At 40.8% G+C, this 23,053-nt stretch overlaps 1 protein-coding gene across 2 annotated transcripts; it reads right to left on the bottom strand.

Moving 5' to 3' along the window:
• Positions 1 to 17: 17 nt before the first annotated feature.
• Positions 18 to 7,227, bottom strand: ddx19a (DEAD-box helicase 19a). 2 transcript variants are annotated; one of them, XM_076276573.1, is made up of 12 exons: positions 7,075 to 7,227; positions 6,454 to 6,496; positions 6,284 to 6,334; positions 6,036 to 6,171; positions 5,841 to 5,933; positions 5,528 to 5,630; positions 5,221 to 5,335; positions 4,927 to 5,104; positions 3,141 to 3,378; positions 2,005 to 2,167; positions 1,528 to 1,719; positions 18 to 1,447 (listed from the first exon to the last, which is right to left on the bottom strand). In XM_076276573.1, the coding sequence occupies exons 1-12, from the start codon at positions 7,129 to 7,131 to the stop codon at positions 1,386 to 1,388; spliced, it is 1,431 nt and encodes a 476-aa protein (XP_076132688.1). In that variant the 5' UTR covers positions 7,132 to 7,227; the 3' UTR covers positions 18 to 1,385. The 2 variants fall into 2 exon arrangements, with proteins under 2 accessions (XP_076132688.1, XP_076132687.1); XM_076276572.1 differs by having other exon boundaries at positions 5,528 to 5,654.
• Between the last annotated feature and the right edge of the window lie 15,826 nt (positions 7,228 to 23,053).

Genomic DNA, 23,053 nt, shown 5'->3' on the forward strand with positions numbered 1-23,053 from the left:
ACTGAGAATGTGCCATTAAGCATTCTTTATTACAATAATGATAAGAAATTAGCATAAAACCATAAACCCAGCCATGGAAAACGTTTTTAGGAGCTGTGATTTGATGGTTTAATGTGTATAATCTATGTAGTGCTTCATTTTTTTTTTTTAGCATTGCAGTTCAACAGCATTTGCAGCATCTTCAAAATAGTTTGTATGCATTCACAATCCAAACATAATATGCACACTAACTGCAGTACAAAAAGTCAAAACACATTTTGAAGGTGTTTTTTCTAGATATAATTATTTCTTCAAAAACAAATCTCACAATTCTAATCTTTCCTAACACTTTAGGTACATCTGAATAGTAATAATAATGCTATTTTTACTTGGTAAAAGTGCCTGACTTCCTGTCTATGAACAGAATATGCTAGCCAATATTGCAAGGAACATAAATTCACAGTCCTAACAGAACTCAAAAACTTGTCAAACATTTGGTCATTGAACAAAACGGAACATAGTTATTATTTCACAGATTAACAATTTAATCCTTTCTTCACTTACCCCACTAAACCCATATCTCGCTTGGCGAGATGAGATTTGCATAACACTTTCCAAATTATGATTAAAGGAGTTCCTTGAAGTACCTTAAATTGTGCCAGAAACAAGGTTAACTGTCAGAAGGAAAAAATTGTGACAGTCTTAAAGGAATGTACATATTTTATACTGTGCCTCTGAACCAAGTAGATGATGAGGTTAGTATGGAATAATGATATTTGAGTTTTACTTAACACCAGGGTTCTGTTGAAAGTACTCATATTTAATTAAACTTCAGAGATTATGTCAACTTCCCAAAGAAATTAACTAGGCACAGTTTCAATTTTACTCCCATGTCCAGTTAGAGTGCTTCAGGTTGTCCCACAGGATTACCATTTCACACACAAGAGGTAACATGCTCACAAAGTGCAAAACTATACAAATAACAAGAAACACGTTATTCCAGCAATGTAAATGTTGCCTTCTATCATAATGGCTACATATACCTGCTCCCCAGGAGTCTGCCAGACCAGTAGACTATTTTAGTTAGCACAGGATCAGCATCTGCAGTCTATAAAAACACTTCCAAAGCAAATTAAAACACGAGGAGAAAAAAAAAGCAGAGAACCAGAACCCAAACTCAACTATTTGGCATCATACAGAAGCTGACCTGCTCTTTAAAACAAATTCCTTATTCAAAAGGTTAAGACCTAATTTCATTTTATGTAAACATATTTTGCCCCTCTGTCCCATGCAAAAAGATAGAGCCCTCTTAGTTTACTTAGTAGTCAAAAAGCAGTCTGATGTGAGGTAACTGCATACATAGCGTTCAATAAATGCAAGAGTGGTAGAGCTGCACCTCTGTATCCTTAGTTGGCGATTTTCTCAATTTCGTCAAGATCGTCTGTGTCCAATTTCTCAATCTTCTTACCTAAAGAAAGATAGGTTAGAGGTAATCCAGATAAACAATTCCTGATTCAAACACCTTAGACAAAGAATTTCAATACGCACTGAAGTGATCTTGGATTTCTTTGAGAATGTTCATGCTGTGTTTGCTATCAACCATGTTGACTGCCAGGCCCCTTTTGCCAAATCGTCCTGTACGCCCAATTCTGTGCAAATATGTCTCATTGTCTGGATTGCCATCTTTGTCCACGGGGAGGTCAAAGTTGATCACTACAGACACCTGTTCCACATCAATACCTGTCCATAAAAACATGCTGTCAGATGCAAGGCTACATTACTGTTGCCATACAAGGACAACAAACAAAACAACAAGACAGTTTTTTGGACATCACTTAGCTCATAAAATATCACAAGCTCACAAAGAACACTTAGCTCTACAAAACATTAGGTATAACATAACATGAGACCAACAGGACAAGATTAATGATCTCTTAGGACGATCTTCGGCCTGAAAGTAATCTTCAAATGTGAAGAATAGACTAGAGTTAGTATCAACTTTATTCAGCTGCCTCAAAAACGTACCTCTAGCACACACGTTGGTTGTGACAAGGACTTTCTCCTTTCCTTGTCTGAAACGCTCGATGACTGCAGCCCTCTGTTCCACAGTCATCTCTCCACTGAGCAGTGCCACCTGATGGCCCTCTTTTGACAGCTGTCCTGCAAGCCAGCTCGCTGTCTTACGGGTCTGGGAGATAAGAGGACACAAGCAGCCACAGCTCAAGAACAACTAAAGACGTAGCGAACTGGGGTGTATTTCAACTACATGGTTTAGTGACAAACATAGCTCAGTTAACCCAGAGGAAGAGGAAAATCTATTTGAAGAGCCCAAAGGCTTCATCCTCCTACTTAAACAAGTGCACCGTTCCAATTCACATACTTCTGTACAATACCTAATCTAAGTGCATAAGTGCGTACACACTGATTATTATGATCACACCAAGTCTGCTGCAAGAACCAGGATGGTGCACTCATAATCGTCAACTTTTCAACGTCAACAGTGGAAAAAAGTGCCTGCTAATAAATGTAAATATAAACATTTGTTTGTTTGTTTGTTTGTTTAATTTAAGGCCATTTCCGCAACTAAGGCTATTTAATGGCCAGAGCATTGTGTGTTACAGAAACTTAAATATGTTTCTTAAAATCTATGCTAATAAGATATTCTAAAACCTTTAAAGGTGGGACCTTACTAAATATAAACATAAACAACCGTGACTTCCTGCACCATTGCTGACTACACCTTTAAGGAAGCTGGGAACACACAGATACCATCAAGTTATGACATTAAACTGTTCACGTTTTGACAAAGTACCACTAAACTGCTGTTGAATAAAAGACACTAGCAACATTTAGTTTAATTGCTGCGATCGTCATTTCCGCTAAGTGCACAGAGTTGGTTTTCTATTTGAGATGACACTACCCTGTTGACATTCACACAATACATGGGCAAGTAGGCACATAGTGCACAGAGCATGAAAATATTCTGACAGAAGTACGCGGATTAGAACGGAGTGCAAGCTAATAAGCATTACTGGGAGTGAAGTGACCCCGATTTATCACCAAACCACCAACTTGAAATACACCCCTGGACGATGGTGTCAAGGTGTGCAGACTGCTCCAAGTGTTATTTGTTAGGCAAAAAGGCAAGCCCCTATACATACATGGCAAAAGATCATGGCCTGTGCGATGGTGATAGCCCCGTAGATGTTGCAGAGGGCAGAGAACTTCTCCTCCTTATTGCTGCACAGCACATAGTACTGCTTTATGGTGTCTAAGGTCTCCTCCTCACGTTTGAGCTTTATGATGTTGGGATCTGGGACGATCCTCTCTGCAAACCTCCAGACGGAGTCCTCAAAGGTGGCAGAGAACAGCAACATCTGGCAATCCTTTGATAGCATTCTAGAAGTTGGAACAGAATTAGTTAGATATGATAGAATTACATAGATATGATACTTCCAACATAAATGTCCACCATGTTACATAATTTACTTATAAGTAGAAGTATCTTTTGATCCCGTGAGGGAAATTTGGTCTCTGCATTTATCCCAATCCGTGAATTACTGAAACACACTCAGCACACAGTGAACACACAGTGAGGTAAAGCACACACTAATCCCGGCGCAGTGAGCTGCCTGCAACAACAGCGGCGCTCGGGGAGCAGTGAGGGTTAGGTGCCTTGCTCAAGGGCACTTCAGCCGTGCCTACTGGTCGGGGTTCGAACCGGCAACCCTCCAAAGTCCAAAGCGCTAACCAGTAGGCCACGGCTGCCCCAATTTTTTTTTTTTTATATAAGTATATATACTCTTTAAACTTAACTTAACAACTTAAGAGCCAAGGTTGGCTGACTTAAATCCTTATCATAAGGCCAAAGCTTTCTATACAACTTTAGAAAACACTGGTCATGCTGATCACATTTACTGAAAGTATTAGAAATGTCTGATGTCACTCAGTGTGAAATAAATATTACACAAAATTAGATTCAAAGAGTGTGTACACTTCAATGAAATTTGGACTGATGTTCCTCCTACATCATGGCTGTTTCTGCAAGTATTTTTTTTAAAGAATTATATTTAATCTCCATTGTCTCCAAATCACTGAGGCAAAACTCTAATAATGAGGACCTTCCCAATGAGCACAGTGATTCATTTGTGCTGTGGTTCATTTCCATTTCCACATCTGTGCCCAACTGTATATACACACACACACAACAGGTGTACTGTACAAAATCACAGGTGTACTGTACAAAACCACAAGTCATCATGTTAAGTAAAGGATGACTGCTGTTGATATGTCCCATTTTACGGAAATATTGGATGAGGTAGGGGCAGAAAACTCCAAAATGGGAAGTGCAATGGAGTTTCCTTAGCCAAACAGAACATCTTCATATACGGCATACCTTGAGGACCATTATCCGCCTTACACACCAGTTGCCACACATGCATTTACGCAGGCATGTGTAGCCCACAAAGGAAACATTGGTTCTGTTTTAGAAAGAAGCCAAACTGCAAACTGTTTACTTTGTAGAATTACTTTCTTCAGTCGTGCACACGGATAGTTTGCTTCGTTACAATTGTTTCTAACCCTAAATTCTAAAGTTTCAAATTCTATTTTTGCTAGCATGCTATCTTTCTAATTCTCCACAGAACACATTATTTAACCACAGAATTAATTATGTTTGCACACATTTATTTTGTTCATTGATTAGCTTGCCTGGCAACACATCCACTGTATCCTGTGGCCTCTGTGGATGGGCAGCTTTTTTAATAAACTATTATTGTTGCTATAGTTACCATTCACATTTTACAGAGCATTGACCTAGGGCAGTGATTAGTGAAAGTGACTTTTTCTTTTTATACAAGATCTTCTTCATAGGTATATTATAGACATTTCAGAATATCTGCCAGCCAATCAAAAAAGTACATTTCATTCAAAGTGTACATGGTTTACCTCTGGATGCGAATGCTTTGATCTTGGTGGCCTTGTGTGGCAATCATGACATCTGCTTCATCCAGTACAAAAACGTTGATCTTCTTTGGGTCAATGAACTTGAGTTTCAAGCACCAGTCCAGCACAGTACCAGGGGTACCAATGACTATCTGCTCTTCTATCTTCTGTCCTCGTTCCACTGTGGATGTAGTTTTGCAGTACAGTAGATTCTTATTAGTGACACACTTTTTTTTAACAATTTGCCTAATACAGTAACTCACAAACAGTGATCTGCTTTTACACTTGTACACTCACTTCTATTGCCTCGAATAGCATAAGCAAGTTTCACTTCAGGATAGAACTGTCCCATTTGCTCAATGACTTTGCCAGTCTGCAAGGCTAGTTCGTAAGTTGGCGAGACACACAGACACTGAAGATAAAGATAAAAAGGTTAAAACCAATCAATACTGAAAACACACACACACACACACACACACACACACACACACACACACAAGGATGTCCTTAACAATTGAATGAATAACAGCCTTAGAATGAATAACAGCCTTAGAATTTAGATAAATGCATTCATGGCTGCAAATGAATGATAATGGCCACTGACCTGAGTCCACTTGTTAGCTGGGTCAACATGGCTTAGCATGGCTAGCACAAAGGCTGCTGTTTTACCTGTACCAGACTGGGATTGGGCAATCAAGTTTTGAGGTCTGGAACCAGAGGGAATATACACGCTGAAGGGAGAGCAACCAAGCATCTATCATGTTGGTATATAACAACGATTCTGTAATGCAGCTTAAGCTAATTTCAGAAACTTCAACTAAGATTTGTGTCTTCACATGTTCTACATTCTTCAAAACTTTTGGAATACTTGTGCATTTCCGTTCAATGAAAATGTTATCATTTCTGTGTGAACTCACGGTTCAGCAAGCATCATTGGCAAGGCATTCTCTTGGATTTTGGAAGGCCTGTTGAAGCCCATAGCATAAACTCCCTGAAGCAGCTGAGGCTTTCTGCAAAGAAGGAAAAGAACATGTTATGGAGGCTTCTCTTGTTTATGTCAAATCTTTCTTGCAAGGTGCAAGGGTACATTGAAAATGCATTCAGAGACTCACAGACGTAGCTCTTCAAATGATTTTACAGAGTACAATGGAGAGTTGGGATCTCTCTGAAGAACTTCAACTTGGTTGGTTGTATTCACAAGATTACTTCGGATAAGTTTATTCAGTAATGACTGAGCTGCCCTATCCTCTGCAAAAAAAAAATAAAAAAAATTAAGTATAGAATATCATTTGATAACACCCACTTACTTGGTCTCATAAGAATAACTAACAGTTTCTAAATCGAAATGGCTTTAAATCACCTTTCTCCTCTTCATCAGCTTTGTCGCCATCTTCTCCTGGTTTCACCGTTCCTTAAGACAGTGATGTCATGTTACAGTGGGGGACGAAATACCTGTGACCATGCCTGTGACCCCCCCCCCCCCCCCCGCAAAAAAAAAACTAAAAACTAAAATGTTTGCATTTGCCTTACCATTGACGGATTCTCGCTTCTCTTTGATCTGCAGTGATCCAATCTATGTTAGAAGAAAAACAGACAAGCCTCAAATTCAGTTATTTCGCCTCAACCTTCTAAAACCATCTTGTTAAAAATGCAGGCAGTTTTTATGAAACATTACGACAACTGCAACTTGCAACTATTGGATGAAAAACTCAACGTGACAAAACAGTCTAGCTTCGTCAGCATAAACACGGTCATGTCGTTCACATTGCTGCTGAAAGTGATGATACTTCATCGTTAGTATTGAGGGAAATCGGGTCATGCGACTGCACGAGTATCTAGACCTGGCTGCTAACAACTTTCTCCTAACTTAGCTGGATACGTTGGGCACGCCGGTAAATTGGATTTCAACATGATAGCATCAAGTATCCTAATTCACAAGCTAGCAAGCTAGCCACAATGGCTGTCTAACTGAAATGCCCACTAGATTCCCTGTCATGCAACTCGGCCATGTCAGACTGAAGTTCTGCCGTTAAATCCCTTGGTTGACAGCTAACGGTAGTTCGGTTCCTAATGCTTGCTCAGTGTTTAGCAGTTAGCTAGATATGCTAATATAATGTCATATTAAGCTATGCTACCAAGCTCTAAACTTACGGATTCAGCTGCAGCCTCTTGTTCATCAACTGCCAGGGCCCAGGAGTCAGTCGCCATTATACTTATTATTCTGCAACTAAACTAATTTACAAACTTGCTGTAATCTGCCCCCAGCTCTATTACTGGGCGTGTTTCTCTAGACTAGCCTTTCACTACCACGACTGACCAAAAGGGACCAACAGTTAGACAGATCCGTGTTTAAACCCAGTTCGGATGAAACTATGGGCAGAACAATAGTTCCACTTGCGTGCAACATACTGGCGTTATAAGTCTACTTATGCAAACTTCAACAAAATGTTATGCATCGGCTGTGTGTATTTTTCTCTTTAGTCTCCTCAAACTGGTGGTCTTCATTAAATATTCATGTTTATTTTGACCATTATTTAGATTTTTTTTTTAGTTTTGTGCAATTTTCCCTCAGAAAAATCTAGTAGGCGAAGATGCATGGCAATATTTTAGACCTACCATAGATGTATTTTTTTTTGGAAACGTGTCATTCTTCATCAGTACAGCATAGATACAGTAGGCTATAACTTGAGATAGGATATGACTTGGGCGACGTCAGATTTGAAAGCGTATGTGAAATTAAATGTTATATTCACAATTGGAAATGGAAAGGTGTTTCTGGTGATTGCGGCAGAGGGCAGACTGTTTGCTCATAGCCTACACATAATAGATAGGTTTTTAACTTTCCTTCCTATGCAGTCAGTGCTGAAATTTGTACATGGAGGAACCCAGAACAGAAATGGAAAGCAACCAACTTTGCAGTGAGAGGAACAGGAGGAGTGAGGATGAGGGCCGAAGATTGAGAGTGTAGAGAGAGGAAGATTAAGATAGAGGTATAGACCTAGTGGAGTATGAACAAAGAAAATGAGGACCACATTTACATATAGGAAAGAAGATTCAAGCAACATTGATTGACTAATGGCCACCTTACACCAACAAACTTTGACAAGATTTGGGAAAGATTCTTGAAAGATTGGAGTCTTTTATCTACTGCCACCCATTCAAGCTTTCAAAGTTGTTTGGTGTAAGGAGGCCATAAGTTGCAATTGGTGGAGCCAGTATGACCAGTATGAGAGACCAGTATGGTCGAATGTGATGCTTTTTTTGTCTCCACAAATGTTTTCACTGCACTTTCACTGTGGTATATTCTATTTAGAATATGTTCTGTTTGGATTCGCAGTGCAAAATTTGGAGATAGATAGATGTACTGTACTGAGTGTTTTTCATGTGTGGAGACAAAAAGATCCAATAGACCTTTCCAGAATAAGTCCCGCCTCCGTAACTTCCGTATCCATCCAACTTCCGGTTGTCAAATGTCTATGGGAAATAACATTCGAAAGATCGTACCTGTCAAACTCTGTAAGTGACAAAGTAGAAAAAGCTGGTGGGCAGATTGGCCTACACACTTCTGCCATCTAGTTTACACTGGATTTTTTGATTGTCGGTGCCGTTTAAGTAGTAAACGATTATTAATGCTAACCGGGAGCTAGTTCCGATGTAAGCGGGCGGAGGAGGGCGTTAGATCTTGCTCACAACCCAGTCACAACCTAACGTGATGGTCATTTTCACGTGTGATTCATGCGTGGTTTCAGTGGTCTATAAATCTAAATCGTTTGCAAGGTTCAGCCTCTTTTCAACATGACTTAACTTTGGTTTGACTGTGTGAGTTTGTTGGTTATAGACCTCTCCAGAATAAGTCCCGCCTTTGTAACTTCCGTATCCATCCAACTTCCGGGCGTCGAATGTCTATGGGAAATAACATGGCGTTTCGAAATATCATACTGGTAAAACATCTGTAGGTGGCGAAGTAGAAAAAAATGGTGGGCCGATTGGCCTACACACTTCTGCCATCTAGTTTCCACTAGGTTTTTTGATTGTCGGTGCCGTTAAAGTAGAAATATATCAGTAAGAAGCACTAAGCTAACGCACGCTTCAGACGCCGTGACTCCCCCAGTCAAGGTTGCATAGCAACGGCAATGTTTCATAGTTTGTCTTCACCGAAATGGAGTTTGTGACACCAGAGCCTGTCTACGGAGGTGGCACTAACCCTGCGTGAAATCATCATGTTTGATAGGTTGTTAATACATTCTGAAAACGTTACTGTTCTGATCAAGGTCATGCAAAATAAAGCTATCGACTCAATACGATTAAGCCTCTGATTCCTAGTCTGCTTATCATTATCTGTTATTCGTGAAAAAAAATCTCATCTCGTCATGTCTTTAGTGTCTTCGTCGCCAATTTCTTTCTTCGAAACGCCATGTTATTTCCCATAGACATTCGACCCCCGGAAGTTGGATGGATACGGAAGTTACGGAGGGGGGACTTATTCCGGAGAGGTCTATTGTCTGATCTTGTGTGTTGTGTTTGGTCAATATATTTATGTACTCTAAATGGTCCTCTAATCACTGTAACAAGATCTCTTTATGTTTTATCTTAAGAAAAGTAGAATTGTCAGATGTCTTTAAAGGGACACCACGAAACTCCCCCTAGCGTCTGTACGTGTCGATACGTGTGCGAGCCCTCACTCGGTCTGAAGCTCTTTTCCTTTTCTTTGCATCTTCCGTCAAGGGTTTTTGCTGCTTCTTCGCCGGCTCTGCCATTATACACACGTTTGCAACAATCGCTACTAGCATTTCACTATAGGCTAGTGACAAATGGTCAGAAAGGGCTTTAGTTTTTGAGATACCCCTACCGGAGGTAGAACAAAACCCAACAATGTTTTTCCTCATCTCTAAGGTCTCCCATATATGAAATGGATTCTTGGCTAAAAATATTTTACTGCTAAGATTGTTAAATTAACAGATATTGTTATACACCCCAAAACCAAAAAAGGACTAAAATATAGCCTGTCCGTATTGGAGTTAAGGCATACAAATTAGTGCAGATCAATCACACAAGCTCTGAAAGCTTTGAAACTTGGCATGTTTATAGTCAGGAAGTTGCTTTACCTACTAGAAAAGACTGGATGTAAATATCTTGATGTATGGAATGAATAGAGACATGTAAACATACACCTAAAATAAGCGGACATGCAAAAAATGAATATCTGAATGTTTTCATTTACTTTGTAGCTGCTTTACCAGGGATTATCATAGAAACACATACAATATGATGGCTTGTTGGAAAGGTGGGGTTGTTCTGAATCCAACAATACCAAATATGTAAATATAGTGTGACGAATCAGGGTGTTCTGTCACTCAATGTATGAGGTGTCCAAAATGAAAGAAAACGGAACACTGGCAAAATACAGTCTCAAGTCCAAATCACATTATCAGTGGTGAGAAGAATGTTGACAAATTCATTGTTACTGCAAGGTTCATATGTCCCAGTATTAAACAATTCATATGAAACACAGATCCAATTGAATCAGGTTAACATGACCCCTAAGTAGCTAAACAGTTAGTTGTAGAAACTACTTTCCCTAGCTAAGTACTTAGCCCTCTGACCAATGTTGCACGTGTAATTCAACTTGATTTGCATTTCAATGAAAATTCTGAAACTTATATAATTTTTCCTTTTCACTAGTCTTTTGAATTATGGAGAATGTCTTACAGGCATTGGATCCAAAGCTTTGTATCATTTGTGGGAAACATTTTGAAAATGGCAAGAAAAAAGATCCCTATGTCCAAAACCCTACAGTAGAAGGCCTCCAACGCATACTTACCCTTGCTCAGCAGAAAGAGAGATGGTGATGTCCATAAAACTCTGGCTCCATATACAGATGATATTTCCTCCAAAATCAAAGTTTCATATCATGTAGAGTGAACTACTGCAGTAAGACAAAAATCAGTGAGCAGCAGCAAGTTGCAAATGCTGAGAGTGAGAGCACATCTGCACCAAGAAGGCTGAGTAGGGCTGATATAACATCATTTCAAATACTGAGAGATTATTTCATTTGTGGGAAGGCCAGCTCTAGATCAGAACCTCTGACAGCCGATTCGACTGGGCAATATAAATTATAGGCCAAGTATACTTGCGTATACAAGGAATTTGGTCTCTGCATTTATCCCATCCATGAATTAGTGAACACACAGAGCACACAGTGAACACAATGAGGTGAAGCACACACTAACCTGGAGCAGTGAGCTGCCTTATTACAGCGGCGCTCGGGGAGCAGTGAGGGGTTAGGTGCCTTGCTCAAGGGCACCGTGGATGTGGGAATGGGAGAGCAGTGCTCAACCACTTCCCCTGCCTTTTTTCCCTCGGTCGGGGATCGAAACGGTAACTCTTCGGTTAGCCCGAACCCCTAACCAGTAGGCCACGGCTGTCCCCAGTACCAGAGACAAGGTACATTCAAATTCTTTCATGCCCAGATCACTTTGCATATGATGGCAAATACCATAAAATGTGCCTTGCACACTACATCTCTAAACAAAATATAACAGCAGCCATAGAAAATAATCAAAAAAGCAGACCAATGTCTATAACAAAGCCTTTATTAAGCTCACTGAAGACATTGATAAAACAGTATTGTCCAAAGATATAAAAGTGAGATCCCAATTCTTTGACTGATAGCTATGACAACATACTAAAGACCATTGCTAAACAAGAAGGTGTGTCTATAGTGCAACACAAGAAATATAGATCCTGGAAACTAAAGGAAAAGCTGATACAGCATTACAAAAACAGGCTTGCATTTGTTCCACGTCCAAGACAGTCAGATCTGATCTGCTCAGATAGTAGGGAAGCTGCTAAACTCACAGAAATAACAGTAGACTGAGACTATGCTTCCACAGACAAGTCAGAGTCTTTCTGAAATCCAAATATTACACAGGGCGGCAGGCATATTGAGGAAAAGCATGGATCAGGTAGAGCATGACAGTGAGTAATATGTCAGCAGTGACTGTCTATTATGTTTCCAATGCAGCAAGTATGTACCCAACATCCTGTATGACTTTGTGAACTGGTGTGTTGATTAACATGCCCACAGAAATGACCAAACATGTGATGATGACCCAGCTTCAAAGGAGAATCTGTGTGTTATCGCAATTTGTCATGATCTCATTGAACAGAGCTGTCACATCCATACGCCAATCACACTGGGACTTCCCATTTTGATACATCATGAGTTTGGTAGTAAGACAGTCATCAATGAGCTCAGTGCAATGGGACACTCTGTTTCCTATACAGATGTTAGGCACTTCTCACATCTGTTGCAGCAGACCAGATATCAAGGACAGAGAGTGGTGTCTACATCCCAACTGCCCTCACTGGAGTTGCTGAACATGGAATTTGTGATGCAGCCATCAGCAACTTTGACCAAAATGAACACACCCTGGATGTGAAGCGTAAAAGAATGGACAAATTGTACCTGTATACAAGTTTATCTCCATCCATTCATATCAATCGTGTTTAAGGTGGTGAGGGACCTCTGAACCTGAGGGAACCTGTGCTAGGCATTTATCTGCTGTGGAGACTTCGCCTCTTCGGAACACAACAGACATAGCATGAGTTGTACACTTCCCATCCAGGGTGTCTTCATTTTGGTAAAAGTTGTCGATGGCTGCATCAACAATTCCATGTTCAGCAACTCAAGTGAGAACAGTTGGGATGTAGACACCACTGTCCTTAATCTATATTTCTTGTGTTGACACACCTTCATGCTCAGCAATGGTCTTTAGTATGTTCTCATAGCTATCAGTCAAAGAGTTGAGAGTCCTCACTTTCCTACCTTTGGACAATACTGTTTTATCAATGTCTTCAGTGAGCTTCATAAAGGCTTTGTTATAGACATTGGTCTGCTTTTTTATTCTTTTCTATGGCTTCTGCTATATTTCATTTAGAGATGTAGTGTGCAAGGCATTTTATGGTATTTGGTATCATGCAAAGAGATCTGGGCATGAAAGAATTTGAAGATGTACATCTTCATCAAGCCTTTCAGAAACTGCCCGAAGGACCTTGTCTCTGGTACTTGCAACTGTTCCAGTTGATATTGCTGTCAGAGGTTCTGGTTTAGAGCTGGCCTTCCCACAAATGAAACAATCTCTCTGTATTGGAAATTATGTTATATCAGCCCTACTCAGCCTTCTTGGTGCAGATGTGCTCTCACTCTCAACATTTGCAACTTGCTGCTGCTCACTGATTTTTGTCTTACTGCAGTAGTTCACTCTACATGATATGAAACTTTGATTTTGGAAGAAATATCATCTGTATATAGAGCCAGAGTTTTATGGACATCACCATCTCTCTCTCTGCTGAGCAAGGGTAAGTATGCGTTGGAGGCCTTCTACTGTGGGGTTTTGGACATACATAGGGATATTTTTTCTTGCCCTTTTCAAAATGTTTCCCACAAGCTTTGGATCCATTCTCTACAATTCAAGAGACTAGTGAAAAGGAAAATCAATTTTCATTGAATTTTCATTGAAATGCAAATCAAGTTGAATTACACATGCAACATTAGTCAGAGGGCTAAGTACTTTCTTAGCTAGGGAAAGTAGTTTCTACAACTAACTGTTTAGCTACTTAGGGGTGAAGTAAGCAGTGTAGGCTCTAATGTCCACTGCTGGTCTGGACAGACAAAAGCTAACAATATTATTTTCCATTATTCAGTAATGACTTGACCAAAACAAAATTCAAATGAATGTAAATATTTTAATAAAGGTGTTCCATTCCAATTTTAACCTGATTCAATTGGATCTGTGTTTCATATGAAATGTATAATTATTAAATGTAAATATAGAGCAGCACTTACCTTGCCGTAACAACGAATGTGTCAACATTCTTCTCACCACTGATAATGTGATTTGGACTTGAGACTGTATTTTGCCAGTGTTTCATTTTGGACACCTCATACATTGAGTGACAGAACACCCTAACTTGTCATACTATATTTACATATTTGGTATTGTTGGATTCAGCAACCCCACCTTTTCAACAAGCCATCATATGTGTTTCTATGATAATCCCTGGTAAAGCAGCTAAAGTAAATGAAAACATTCTGCATAGATATTCATTCTTTGCATGTCCGCTTATTTAATGTCTCTATTCATTCCATACATCAAGATATTCACATCCAGTCTTTTCTAGTAGGTAAAGCAACGTCCTGACTATACACATGCCAAGTTTCAAAGTTCTCAGAGCTTGTGTGATTGATCTGCACTAGTTTATATGCCTTAACTCCAATACGGACAGGCTATATTTTAGTCCTTTTTTGGTTTTGGGGTGTATAACAATATCTGTTAATTTAACAATCTTAGCAGTAAAATATTTTTAGCCAAGAATCCATTTCATATATGGGAGACCTTAGAGATGAGGAAAAACATTGTTGGGTTTAGTTCTACCTCCGGTAGGGGTATCTCAAAAATGTGGGGCCATTGTCACTAGCCTACTAGCCTGCCTCTGTGCTGTGGATGCAGGATGTAAACTGATCCTGCTTCTCGCGATGTCTGAGACTTTGTGAGACTGAAGGTTGGCTGGTACGATACACTGAACTTGCAAGCGGGATATCCTTCCTACATCAATAGGGGCGGGCGAGAGTCTTCATTCGCCCTGTAATGAGTCATTTAACCATACCGACTTATGAAGATGATTAATCAACACGAAAACGTTGCCTGCTGTCCCTTTAATATTGAGCAGTAGTGTGTAACTGATAAAAACAGATTCAGATCATATGACATACAACAGCAAAATAGTGTTTTTCCTTTTGCAAAAGATCTGATGGGCCATATCATGATAGTCAAAAGCTCAGCGCAAAGCATAATCATCAGGACGCAAAGCTTATTCCTATCGTACACTCGAGTTTTTCACCATGCCCGTCTCTTTTATTGTGCAATGCGCCAAGGGGTGTGGCAATTAATGACCTAAGGAGGGGTCTAGCGCATTATCTAAAAAACGCTACACTAAAAAACGCTACAAATCTTACACTACCTAAAACGCATTGCGCTACTGACCAAGGGAAACCTGGTCAGAAATCCATGGCAAGTTGTTTATATGTTATTATGACCGCCGCGCAGCGAAGCGGCGGTCATATAGGTTTAGTCAGATTTGTTTATGACCGCCGCGCAGCGAAGCGGCAGTCATATAGGTTTAGTCAGATTTTTTTTCTTTTTTCTTTTTCGCATGCCCAAATTTCTGTCAATGATTCCCGGGACACTGAAAGACCGGGGTACACGAAACTTGGTGGGCATGTAACCCCACATGGAAAGCATGGAACCATCGTTTTTCGTTTTGATCTGTAGCCCCCCCGCTGGACTGGACCCCCCGAAAGGAGGGTAGGGCAGACACAGTTTTCTGTGAATATCTCGAAAACCGTAGGGTTTAGGAGGACCATTTTTTTTTGTATGTTGATCTCAAGGGGCCATGTCAACCCATTCCATAACCACTCATTTCATGTATAGCGCCACCTAGTTAAACACAAAAAAATTAAAATGAGGTGTTGTAATTGAAGGTATCTGTGACCTAACAAAGTCAAAACTGTACAAAATTGGAAGTGTAGGATCATTATGACACCCTCTGTATGCACGCCAAGTTTCGTGGAATTCCGTTCATGGGGGGCCACACAATAAATTCATTAATGTTACTATACACCAACTGGCCTGTAGGTGGCCGGAGACAGTTTTCTGTGAATATCTCGATAACCGTAGGGCCTAGGAGGTCCACCTTTTTTATGTATGTTGGTCTTAAGAGGGCATGTCAACCCATCCCATTACCACTTATTTCATGTATAGCGCCACCTAGTTAAAAATGAAAAAGCAAAAAATTTGGTGTTTTCATCACAATATCTCTGGCTGACAAGGTCAAAACTGCACGAAATTAAAAGTGTAGGATCATTATGACACCCTCCGAATGCATGCCAAGTTTTGTGTACTTTCGTTCATGGGGGGCCTTACAATAAAATAATTTATGTGTACATTTAGTGACGTACACCAACAAGGATTCCCGGGACACTGAAAGACCGGGGTACACAAAACTTGGTGGGCATGTACCCCCACATGGATAGCATGGAACCGTCATTTTTCGTTTTGATCTGTAGCCCCCCCGCTGGACTGGACCCCCCGAAAGAAGGGTAGGGCAGACACAGTTCTCTGTGAATATCTTGAGAACTGTAGGGCCTAGGATGACCATTTTTTTCCATATGTTTGCCTCCAGGGGTCATGTTAACCCATTTCATGTGCACACATGTGCACAAACAGATACACACACACACACACACACACACATACATTCACAGTAATCATACGTATGACACATACTCACACAGTAGACATATGTACGCTTGCATGCACAGGCACATACGCAGGCACACACACAAGCACGCACACACACACACACACACACACACACGCATAACATAAACATGTACATGCACACATGCACACAATTCAAGAATTTCTCAGAATTATGAACAGGCAAGATGGAGGTGGGGTTGTATAAAATTTATTTTACATGTGAAATCTATGAACTAATCATGTTTTGGTACTTGTTGTCTAGCAGATATCAGTGAGAATTGAGTGTGGATAATGCAATTTAGTGAGACAGTTAGAATCATATAGGCCTTTCAGCGTGATTTATTTTTGTGGAAAAAATGTGCTGGACTGGGCGGCGGTCATATTTTGTACCGCTCTGCGGTACATCTAGTTTTAAGAGTGCATTATCAACAGTGATATGGGCGGGTGCACAACGTGCATACACCCTGCTTCTCTCATCTACAGGGACACGCACCAGCGAACATCCATGCAAAACATTACAAATTACACGATTGCAATGGGAAACATACCTAGATGTACCGCAGAGTGGTACAAAATATGACCGCCGCCCAGTCCAGCACATTTTTTCCACAAAAAGAAATCACGCTGAAAGGCCTATATGATTCTAACTGTCTCACTAAATTGCATTATCCACACTCAGTTCTCACTGGTATCTGCTAGACAACAAGTACCAAAACATGATTAGTTCATAGATTTTACATGTAAAATTCATTTTATACAACCCCACCTCCATCTTGCCTGTTCATAATTCTGAGAAATTCTTCATTGTTTGTGTTATGTTATGTGTGTGGGTGTGTGTGTGTGTGAGTGTGTGTGTGTGTGCGTGTGTGTGTGTGTGCGTGCTTGTGTGTGTGCCTGTGTATGTGCCTGTGCATGCAAGCGTACATATGTCTACTGTGTATGTGTCATACATATGATTACTGTGAATGTATGTGTGTGTGTGTGTGTATCTGTTTGTGCACATGTGTGCACATGAAATGGGTTAACATGACCCCTGGAGGCAAACATACGGAAAAAAATGGTCATCCTAGGCCCTACAGTTCTCAAGATATTCACAGAGAACTGTGTCTGCCCTACCCTCCTTTCGGGGGGTCCAGTCCAGCGGGGGGGCTACAGATCAAAACGAAAAATGACGGTTCCATGCTATCCATGTGGGGGTACATGCCCACCAAGTTTTGTGTACCCCGGTCTTTTAGTGTCCCGGGAATCCTTGTTGGTGTACGTCACTAAATGTACACATAAATTATTTTATTGTAAGGCCCCCCATGAACGAAAGTACACAAAACTTGGCTTGCATTCAGAGGGTGTCATAATGATCCTACACTTTTAATTTTGTGCAGTTTTGACCTTGTCAGCCAGAGATATTGTGGTGAAAACACCTAATTTTTTGCTTTTTAATTTTTAACTAGGTGGCGCTATACATGAAATAAGTGGTAATGGGATGGGTTGACGTGCCCCCTTAAGACCAACATACATAAAAAAGGTGGACCTCCTAGGCCCTACGGTTCTCGAGATATTCACAGAAAACTGTCTCCGGCCACCTACAGGCCAGTTGGTGTATAGTAACATAAATTAATTTATTGTGTGGCCCCCCATGAACGGAATTCCACAAAACTTGGCGTGCATACAGAGGGTGTCATAATGATCCTACACTTCCAATTTCGTGCAGTTTTGACTATGTTAGGTCACAGATACCTTCAATTACAACACCTCATTTTTACTTTTTTGTGTTTAACTAGGTGGCGCTATACATGAAATGAGTGGTTATGGAATGGGTTGACATGGCTCCTTGAGATCAACATACAAAAAAAAAATGGTCCTCCTAAACCCTATGGTTCTCGAGATATTCACAGAAAACTGTGTCTGCCCTACCCTCCTTTCGGGGGGTCCAGTCCAGCGGGGGGGCCACAGATCAAAACGAAAAACGATGTTTCCATGCTATCCATGTGGGGTTACATGCCCAACAAGTTTCGTGTACCCCCGTCTTTCAGTGTCCCGGGAATCATTGACGGAAATTTGGGCATGCGAAAAAGAAAAAAAAAAAAAATAAATCTGACTAAACCTATATGACCGCCGCTTCGCTGCGCGGCGGTCATAATAATAAGAAAGATATTATGAAATACATCTCACAATGAGTAGGCCTTGTTATTCATTTGCAAATTGGTAATGAGAGTTTAAAGTGATTAGGCAAGAGGCGCGAGGCACATATGGAGCACAGCTGAAGACACACTGTCATGGGATGTAAGCAGCAACTCCTCCAAAACACACCCATGACTGATTAAGAAAGATAAGGCCCATCTTGCACCAAGAGCCGGACATTTGATAACGTTTCATGACTAAACCACACCTAATGTGGACTGAACAAACCGCAAAATGTAACTATTCGCCAGTGACCATGCGTTTTAGATCGGCATGATAGAGACCGATGTGTTGGATGTGTGAGTTTCTCTCCATTGATTTAATGCTTCTGTCAACTGACATCACGCTTTCAAAACAATTAACACACAGTTAATACACTCCTATTGCCAAACTAAACAACTCCATGTTTGTTGGACCAGCTGACAAGTATGATTATTTTGATTTAAGCGCTACATAAAAGACGAGTGTGAATTAATTTGATTCGTCAGTTGACAGGATTATGTTTTCAAAGAGATCTGACACATACAAGAATACACAAGAATGCTATACAAACACCAACCACAGATGGTGAGCAAATATTGAGATGAATATCTGACAGTGATGTTATATTTATTCTGATAAGATAATCAACCCAAGGCCAAGGCACACCAAAGGTTAAAGCAAAATGCCAAGGCACACCAACTTGATTAAGTCATTCTCATACGCCCAGTTTTTCCACACATAATATTATTCATGAGTTGAGCACAAAAGAAAGGTAAGTTATGACATTATTCAAAGATTGGGAAAGATGATTTTATTCTGTTGCTCGACAAAAGAAAGGTGCCAGTTAGTTCTCTTTCCTCAGATTGGTCACTAGATATGTGTTTTTTTCAGGCAGGTGAAAAAGTTGCCAAATAGTAATTAAAACAGTAACACAAACATAAATAAAACATATCCTAACAACTAGTATAGCGAGCTTGCCTATCAAAAACAGTTAAATCTTTGACTAAACCATTTTTAAGAAGCTGTGTCATTGCTGCATTTAGAAATGCTCCTGTAGCCTATTTCATGAGCCTGTGCAATAATGCATTAGGCTCCTTGGAATTCCAAGGCACACCTCACTTTGCCTCAGGGCACACCAGTTGAGAAGCACTGAGATATCAGAGGTAATACACATATTTTACAAAGTGACAGGGCATCATCAAGTTGAACATCACCATGGCAGCAGCATAATGCAGAAGAGTGTTTACGCGCCATTGGGGTTGTTTATGACTATCTGACTATCCGCACAGATATTTAATTTAGAGTCTGCACAATGCAAATTATTGCTGAATGTGAATGGGAAATTCGCTTTGAAGCTGTCCACATTCACATTTCACTGTAGGGCACAGGTCCTATTTCAGTAATATTAAACAATACCGTTTGATTGTCCCTAGATTACTCTATGTTAACAGTAGATAGGTTACATCGTATAACATGTTTTGCCCCACAGAAGTTTAATAGATAACAAGAAGATGCAGTGGATAACCTGAGAATGACAGACCTGCAGGCTAACCAAGTGAGGGAGGGATATAGAGAGACCAAATGGAAATTTAATTTCAAAGCGGAAGCTTACATTTCAGCCATGGACACCCCCCTTCCCCCATCGTTAACAACCTGATGTTTCCTTAGAAGCTGAGAAAGCTCTATTATTGATTGTCATGGTTACCTCCTGTTCGAACAGATGGATGAGACTAAAACTGGCCCTGAAATGCAGATAGAGCCAAACTCCCACATTAAAATCATAACAGTGGCATCAAGGGCTTTGCAATCAGGCAGAAACAGGAAATAGAGGTGTCAATGTTAAGGAGAATAGAGACTATGTATGGGTGTATATTCAGACACTAAAGCCAAGACATGCTTTATGTTGTCTCCCTCAATCAACACCTCTCTCTGCGACCTCCCTCCTGTTCCACACACACAGTTGAATTTCATTTTGTCTGATCCCCTAGTCATGGAAAAAAAAAAAGCAAGCCAGAGGGTGAACATCTGAATGGGGTCTCGTCACTGATTGTAGGGAGGAGAGAGAGTGGGTGGTGCTGATGCTGGGAGTACAAGGAGGAGGGGGGGGGGGGAGATCGAGACAGAGACAGAGAAGGGTGGAGGATGAGGAAGCGAGGAGGGGCTACTAATGTGTCACACAGGACCAGCTCTCCCCTGGCAGCGAAGCTCTAACTCTAGAGCCAGCCGAGAGTGCGAGCTACTTTTTATAACCACATGTTGCTGCGGCGCCTGAATTAGTGCAGCTGCCGCCGTCACCGCGGCCACTGCTGCTCTGTGCCTCTCGCTCTGTCTCCCCCTCGCTCGCTCGCTTTTGTTTTGCTCCCTTGAGAGCAAGAGCCATTTCATTTAGTTTCAGCCACCTCTGACAGCTGACATTTCCTCTACGCCATTCAGACGAACGTCATTGGGCAACATTAAGAATTGTGGGGAGGAAAAGAGTAAAAGGCAGCGGCCCCATATTTGCACATGAAGAAATTGATGTGAGAGTAATTGCCCCAAATGAAAGGTAAGAGCAGGTATTTTCACATTTTTAAAAATGCTGTTATGTTCAGTTGTGAATGTTTCTTTCAATTGGTTGTTTTTAATGATTTATATAGGTGTATAATATTGCATAATCAAGATAATTAAGTGCATATCCCTGATAGTATAGGATATAATAGTTTAAAAATAGAATTTCTGCTTTTGCAAGTCTTCCTCTTTGAAGTCAAAGCAGATATAACCCCAAAAGCACCGTAGCAGTTGCAATTGTGTGTAGGTGAAAGCAGATTATTTGTCTGCGGGAGTCCAGACCATTCTGCATCAACAGGTGGTTGTCTCTGTCTCTCTCTCTGCTTCAGCTGATGTGTGCTGTACGAATGGTGGCAGGAGAAACACTCATAGTGGATTTTTTTGGCATTCTCATTAAAGCTTTCCACAAGAGCTGCAGATGATTCACACCACTGACTCGTGGGGGGGGTGGGGGGGGGGCTCCCTTAGTGTGTCATATGAATCAGTCATTATCACAATCTGCACCCCAGCCAAATTGGAAAAACACTGTCTGTCACACTGTGTAACTGCTGTTTAGAGTTAGCATGTCACTTGCTAATGAGAAAATTGGTTTTCGGGCTCATTGATTGGGATGTGAGCTTAGTGAAAGTGACAGTTGTGGGGAAAATGTAATTGAATTGTTTACAATGATTTTGTCAATAAACCTCTAGTACAGGTTTCTCCATATGCACATGTGTTCAGAAGTGAGCAGACAGAGATTATGGGATAATTTAAAAGTGCTAATTCTAGGTATTATCTCTCCAATTTGTCAGTCAGTGTGGCACTTGGTAGCAGTGGGTCTTTTTTGGTTGGCTAGCCACAGTTATATTTGTACATTCAGATTTTAGTCGTTTATTACTGCCTTATTTTATTGTGTTTTTGAATGTGTACATGTATTTCTGTTTGTGTATGTGTGTGTGTGCTTTTGTGTTGGCAGTATAGCAGTATGCATGCATGCATGTGTGTGTGTGTGTGTGTGTGTGTGTGTGTGTGTCTGTCTGTCTGTCTGTTTGTGTTTGTGGTTCCCTTCTGCGTTATCTGTGTGGCATGTGTTGCTCAGGACACATGATGGCAGTGTAGACACTGTGTAGGGGGAGCCTGTCTGACCTTTTCCTCCTCAGCTGGCGACAAGATACTACCAAAGCAAGACCTCAATGAAGAGAAAGCCTCTCAGTCTCCCCCCTGTTAGTGCCCTCAGAGCCCACAGAGCCCTTGCAAGTTTGGATTAATGCCTTTGCTGGAGAACAGTGATACCATCAGCCACTTCCCTCCCAGATACCTCCTCTTTGTCCACAGGGAGTTATAAGAACAGCCTCATGTAATCTAGGAGGAGATAAGACTGAGGGGAAATCTATCATGAAGGGAGGCTAACAGGGTTTAGTCACAGAGGAGCTTTGTGGAAGATTTCTGTCCATGCCATCTTTCACTGGTTTAGGAAATCTCAGCGATGTATCTCCATTTGTGCCGTGTCAGTTTCTTTAGAGTTGAGTTAGGGTGTCAAGCAACAGCTACATTCACTTCTCAGCAAGTGCTTGCATGGTCAGGAAACTGGTGAGCTTGAGAGAGGGTTTGAACGTGGTTGATATGATTCCTCTGGAGCACCACAGCAGCGGCAACTCTCCTGAACAACATCTGCATAGCCACGTGTAACAAACAGTGCACGGACCACTCCCCAATGCTCCTTTTGATCTGTCCGTTTGCCTTTGATGGTGAAACTGGGAGTGGAAGGAAGAGACAGGAACTGTTTGCACCAGATATTCTGAAACATGACCTGTGGCACACACATTCTGATCTGTGTTCTTTGACTCTTGTCTCTGGAAAACAGATGGTCCATTTGAAGTCCGGTATGGATCTGTCCTGTCTTTTGGTCTGAGCCACGTGTTTTATTGTCATTGATTCTTGTGACAACTAAAAATTAAATCGGCTGAAGCTGCTGAAGAAATTGAGAGTTGAGAAAATCAATGCCTGATTCAATTCTCAGTGACAATTTAAACCATTCAAAGACAACTACAGGGCTTTCTCAGTTCAAGTGGACTTTCCCTATTTCTTCTGTTTCCATGTTGATGTTGCATGGCATTAAT

This window comes from Alosa pseudoharengus, unplaced genomic scaffold, assembly GCF_046254945.1.
Source record: "Alosa pseudoharengus isolate Yale_2024_CS ecotype anadromous, Long Island Sound unplaced genomic scaffold, YU_APseudo_1.1 YU_APseudo_1.1_scf_9, whole genome shotgun sequence".
Classification (NCBI taxonomy): Eukaryota; Metazoa; Chordata; class Actinopteri; order Clupeiformes; family Clupeidae; genus Alosa; species Alosa pseudoharengus.

Coding starts and splice junctions, on each gene's coding strand:
- ddx19a (XM_076276572.1), bottom strand. CDS start 7,131: ATGGCGACTGACTCCTGGGCCCTGGCAGTTGATGAACAAGAGGCTGCA. Junction 6,335..6,453: donor GAAGCGAGAATCCGTCAATG/GTAAGGCAAATG, acceptor CACTGTCTTAAG/GAACGGTGAAACCAGGAGAA. Junction 3,379..4,926: donor CAAAGCATTCGCATCCAGAG/GTAAACCATGTA, acceptor TCCAACTTCTAG/AATGCTATCAAAGGATTGCC.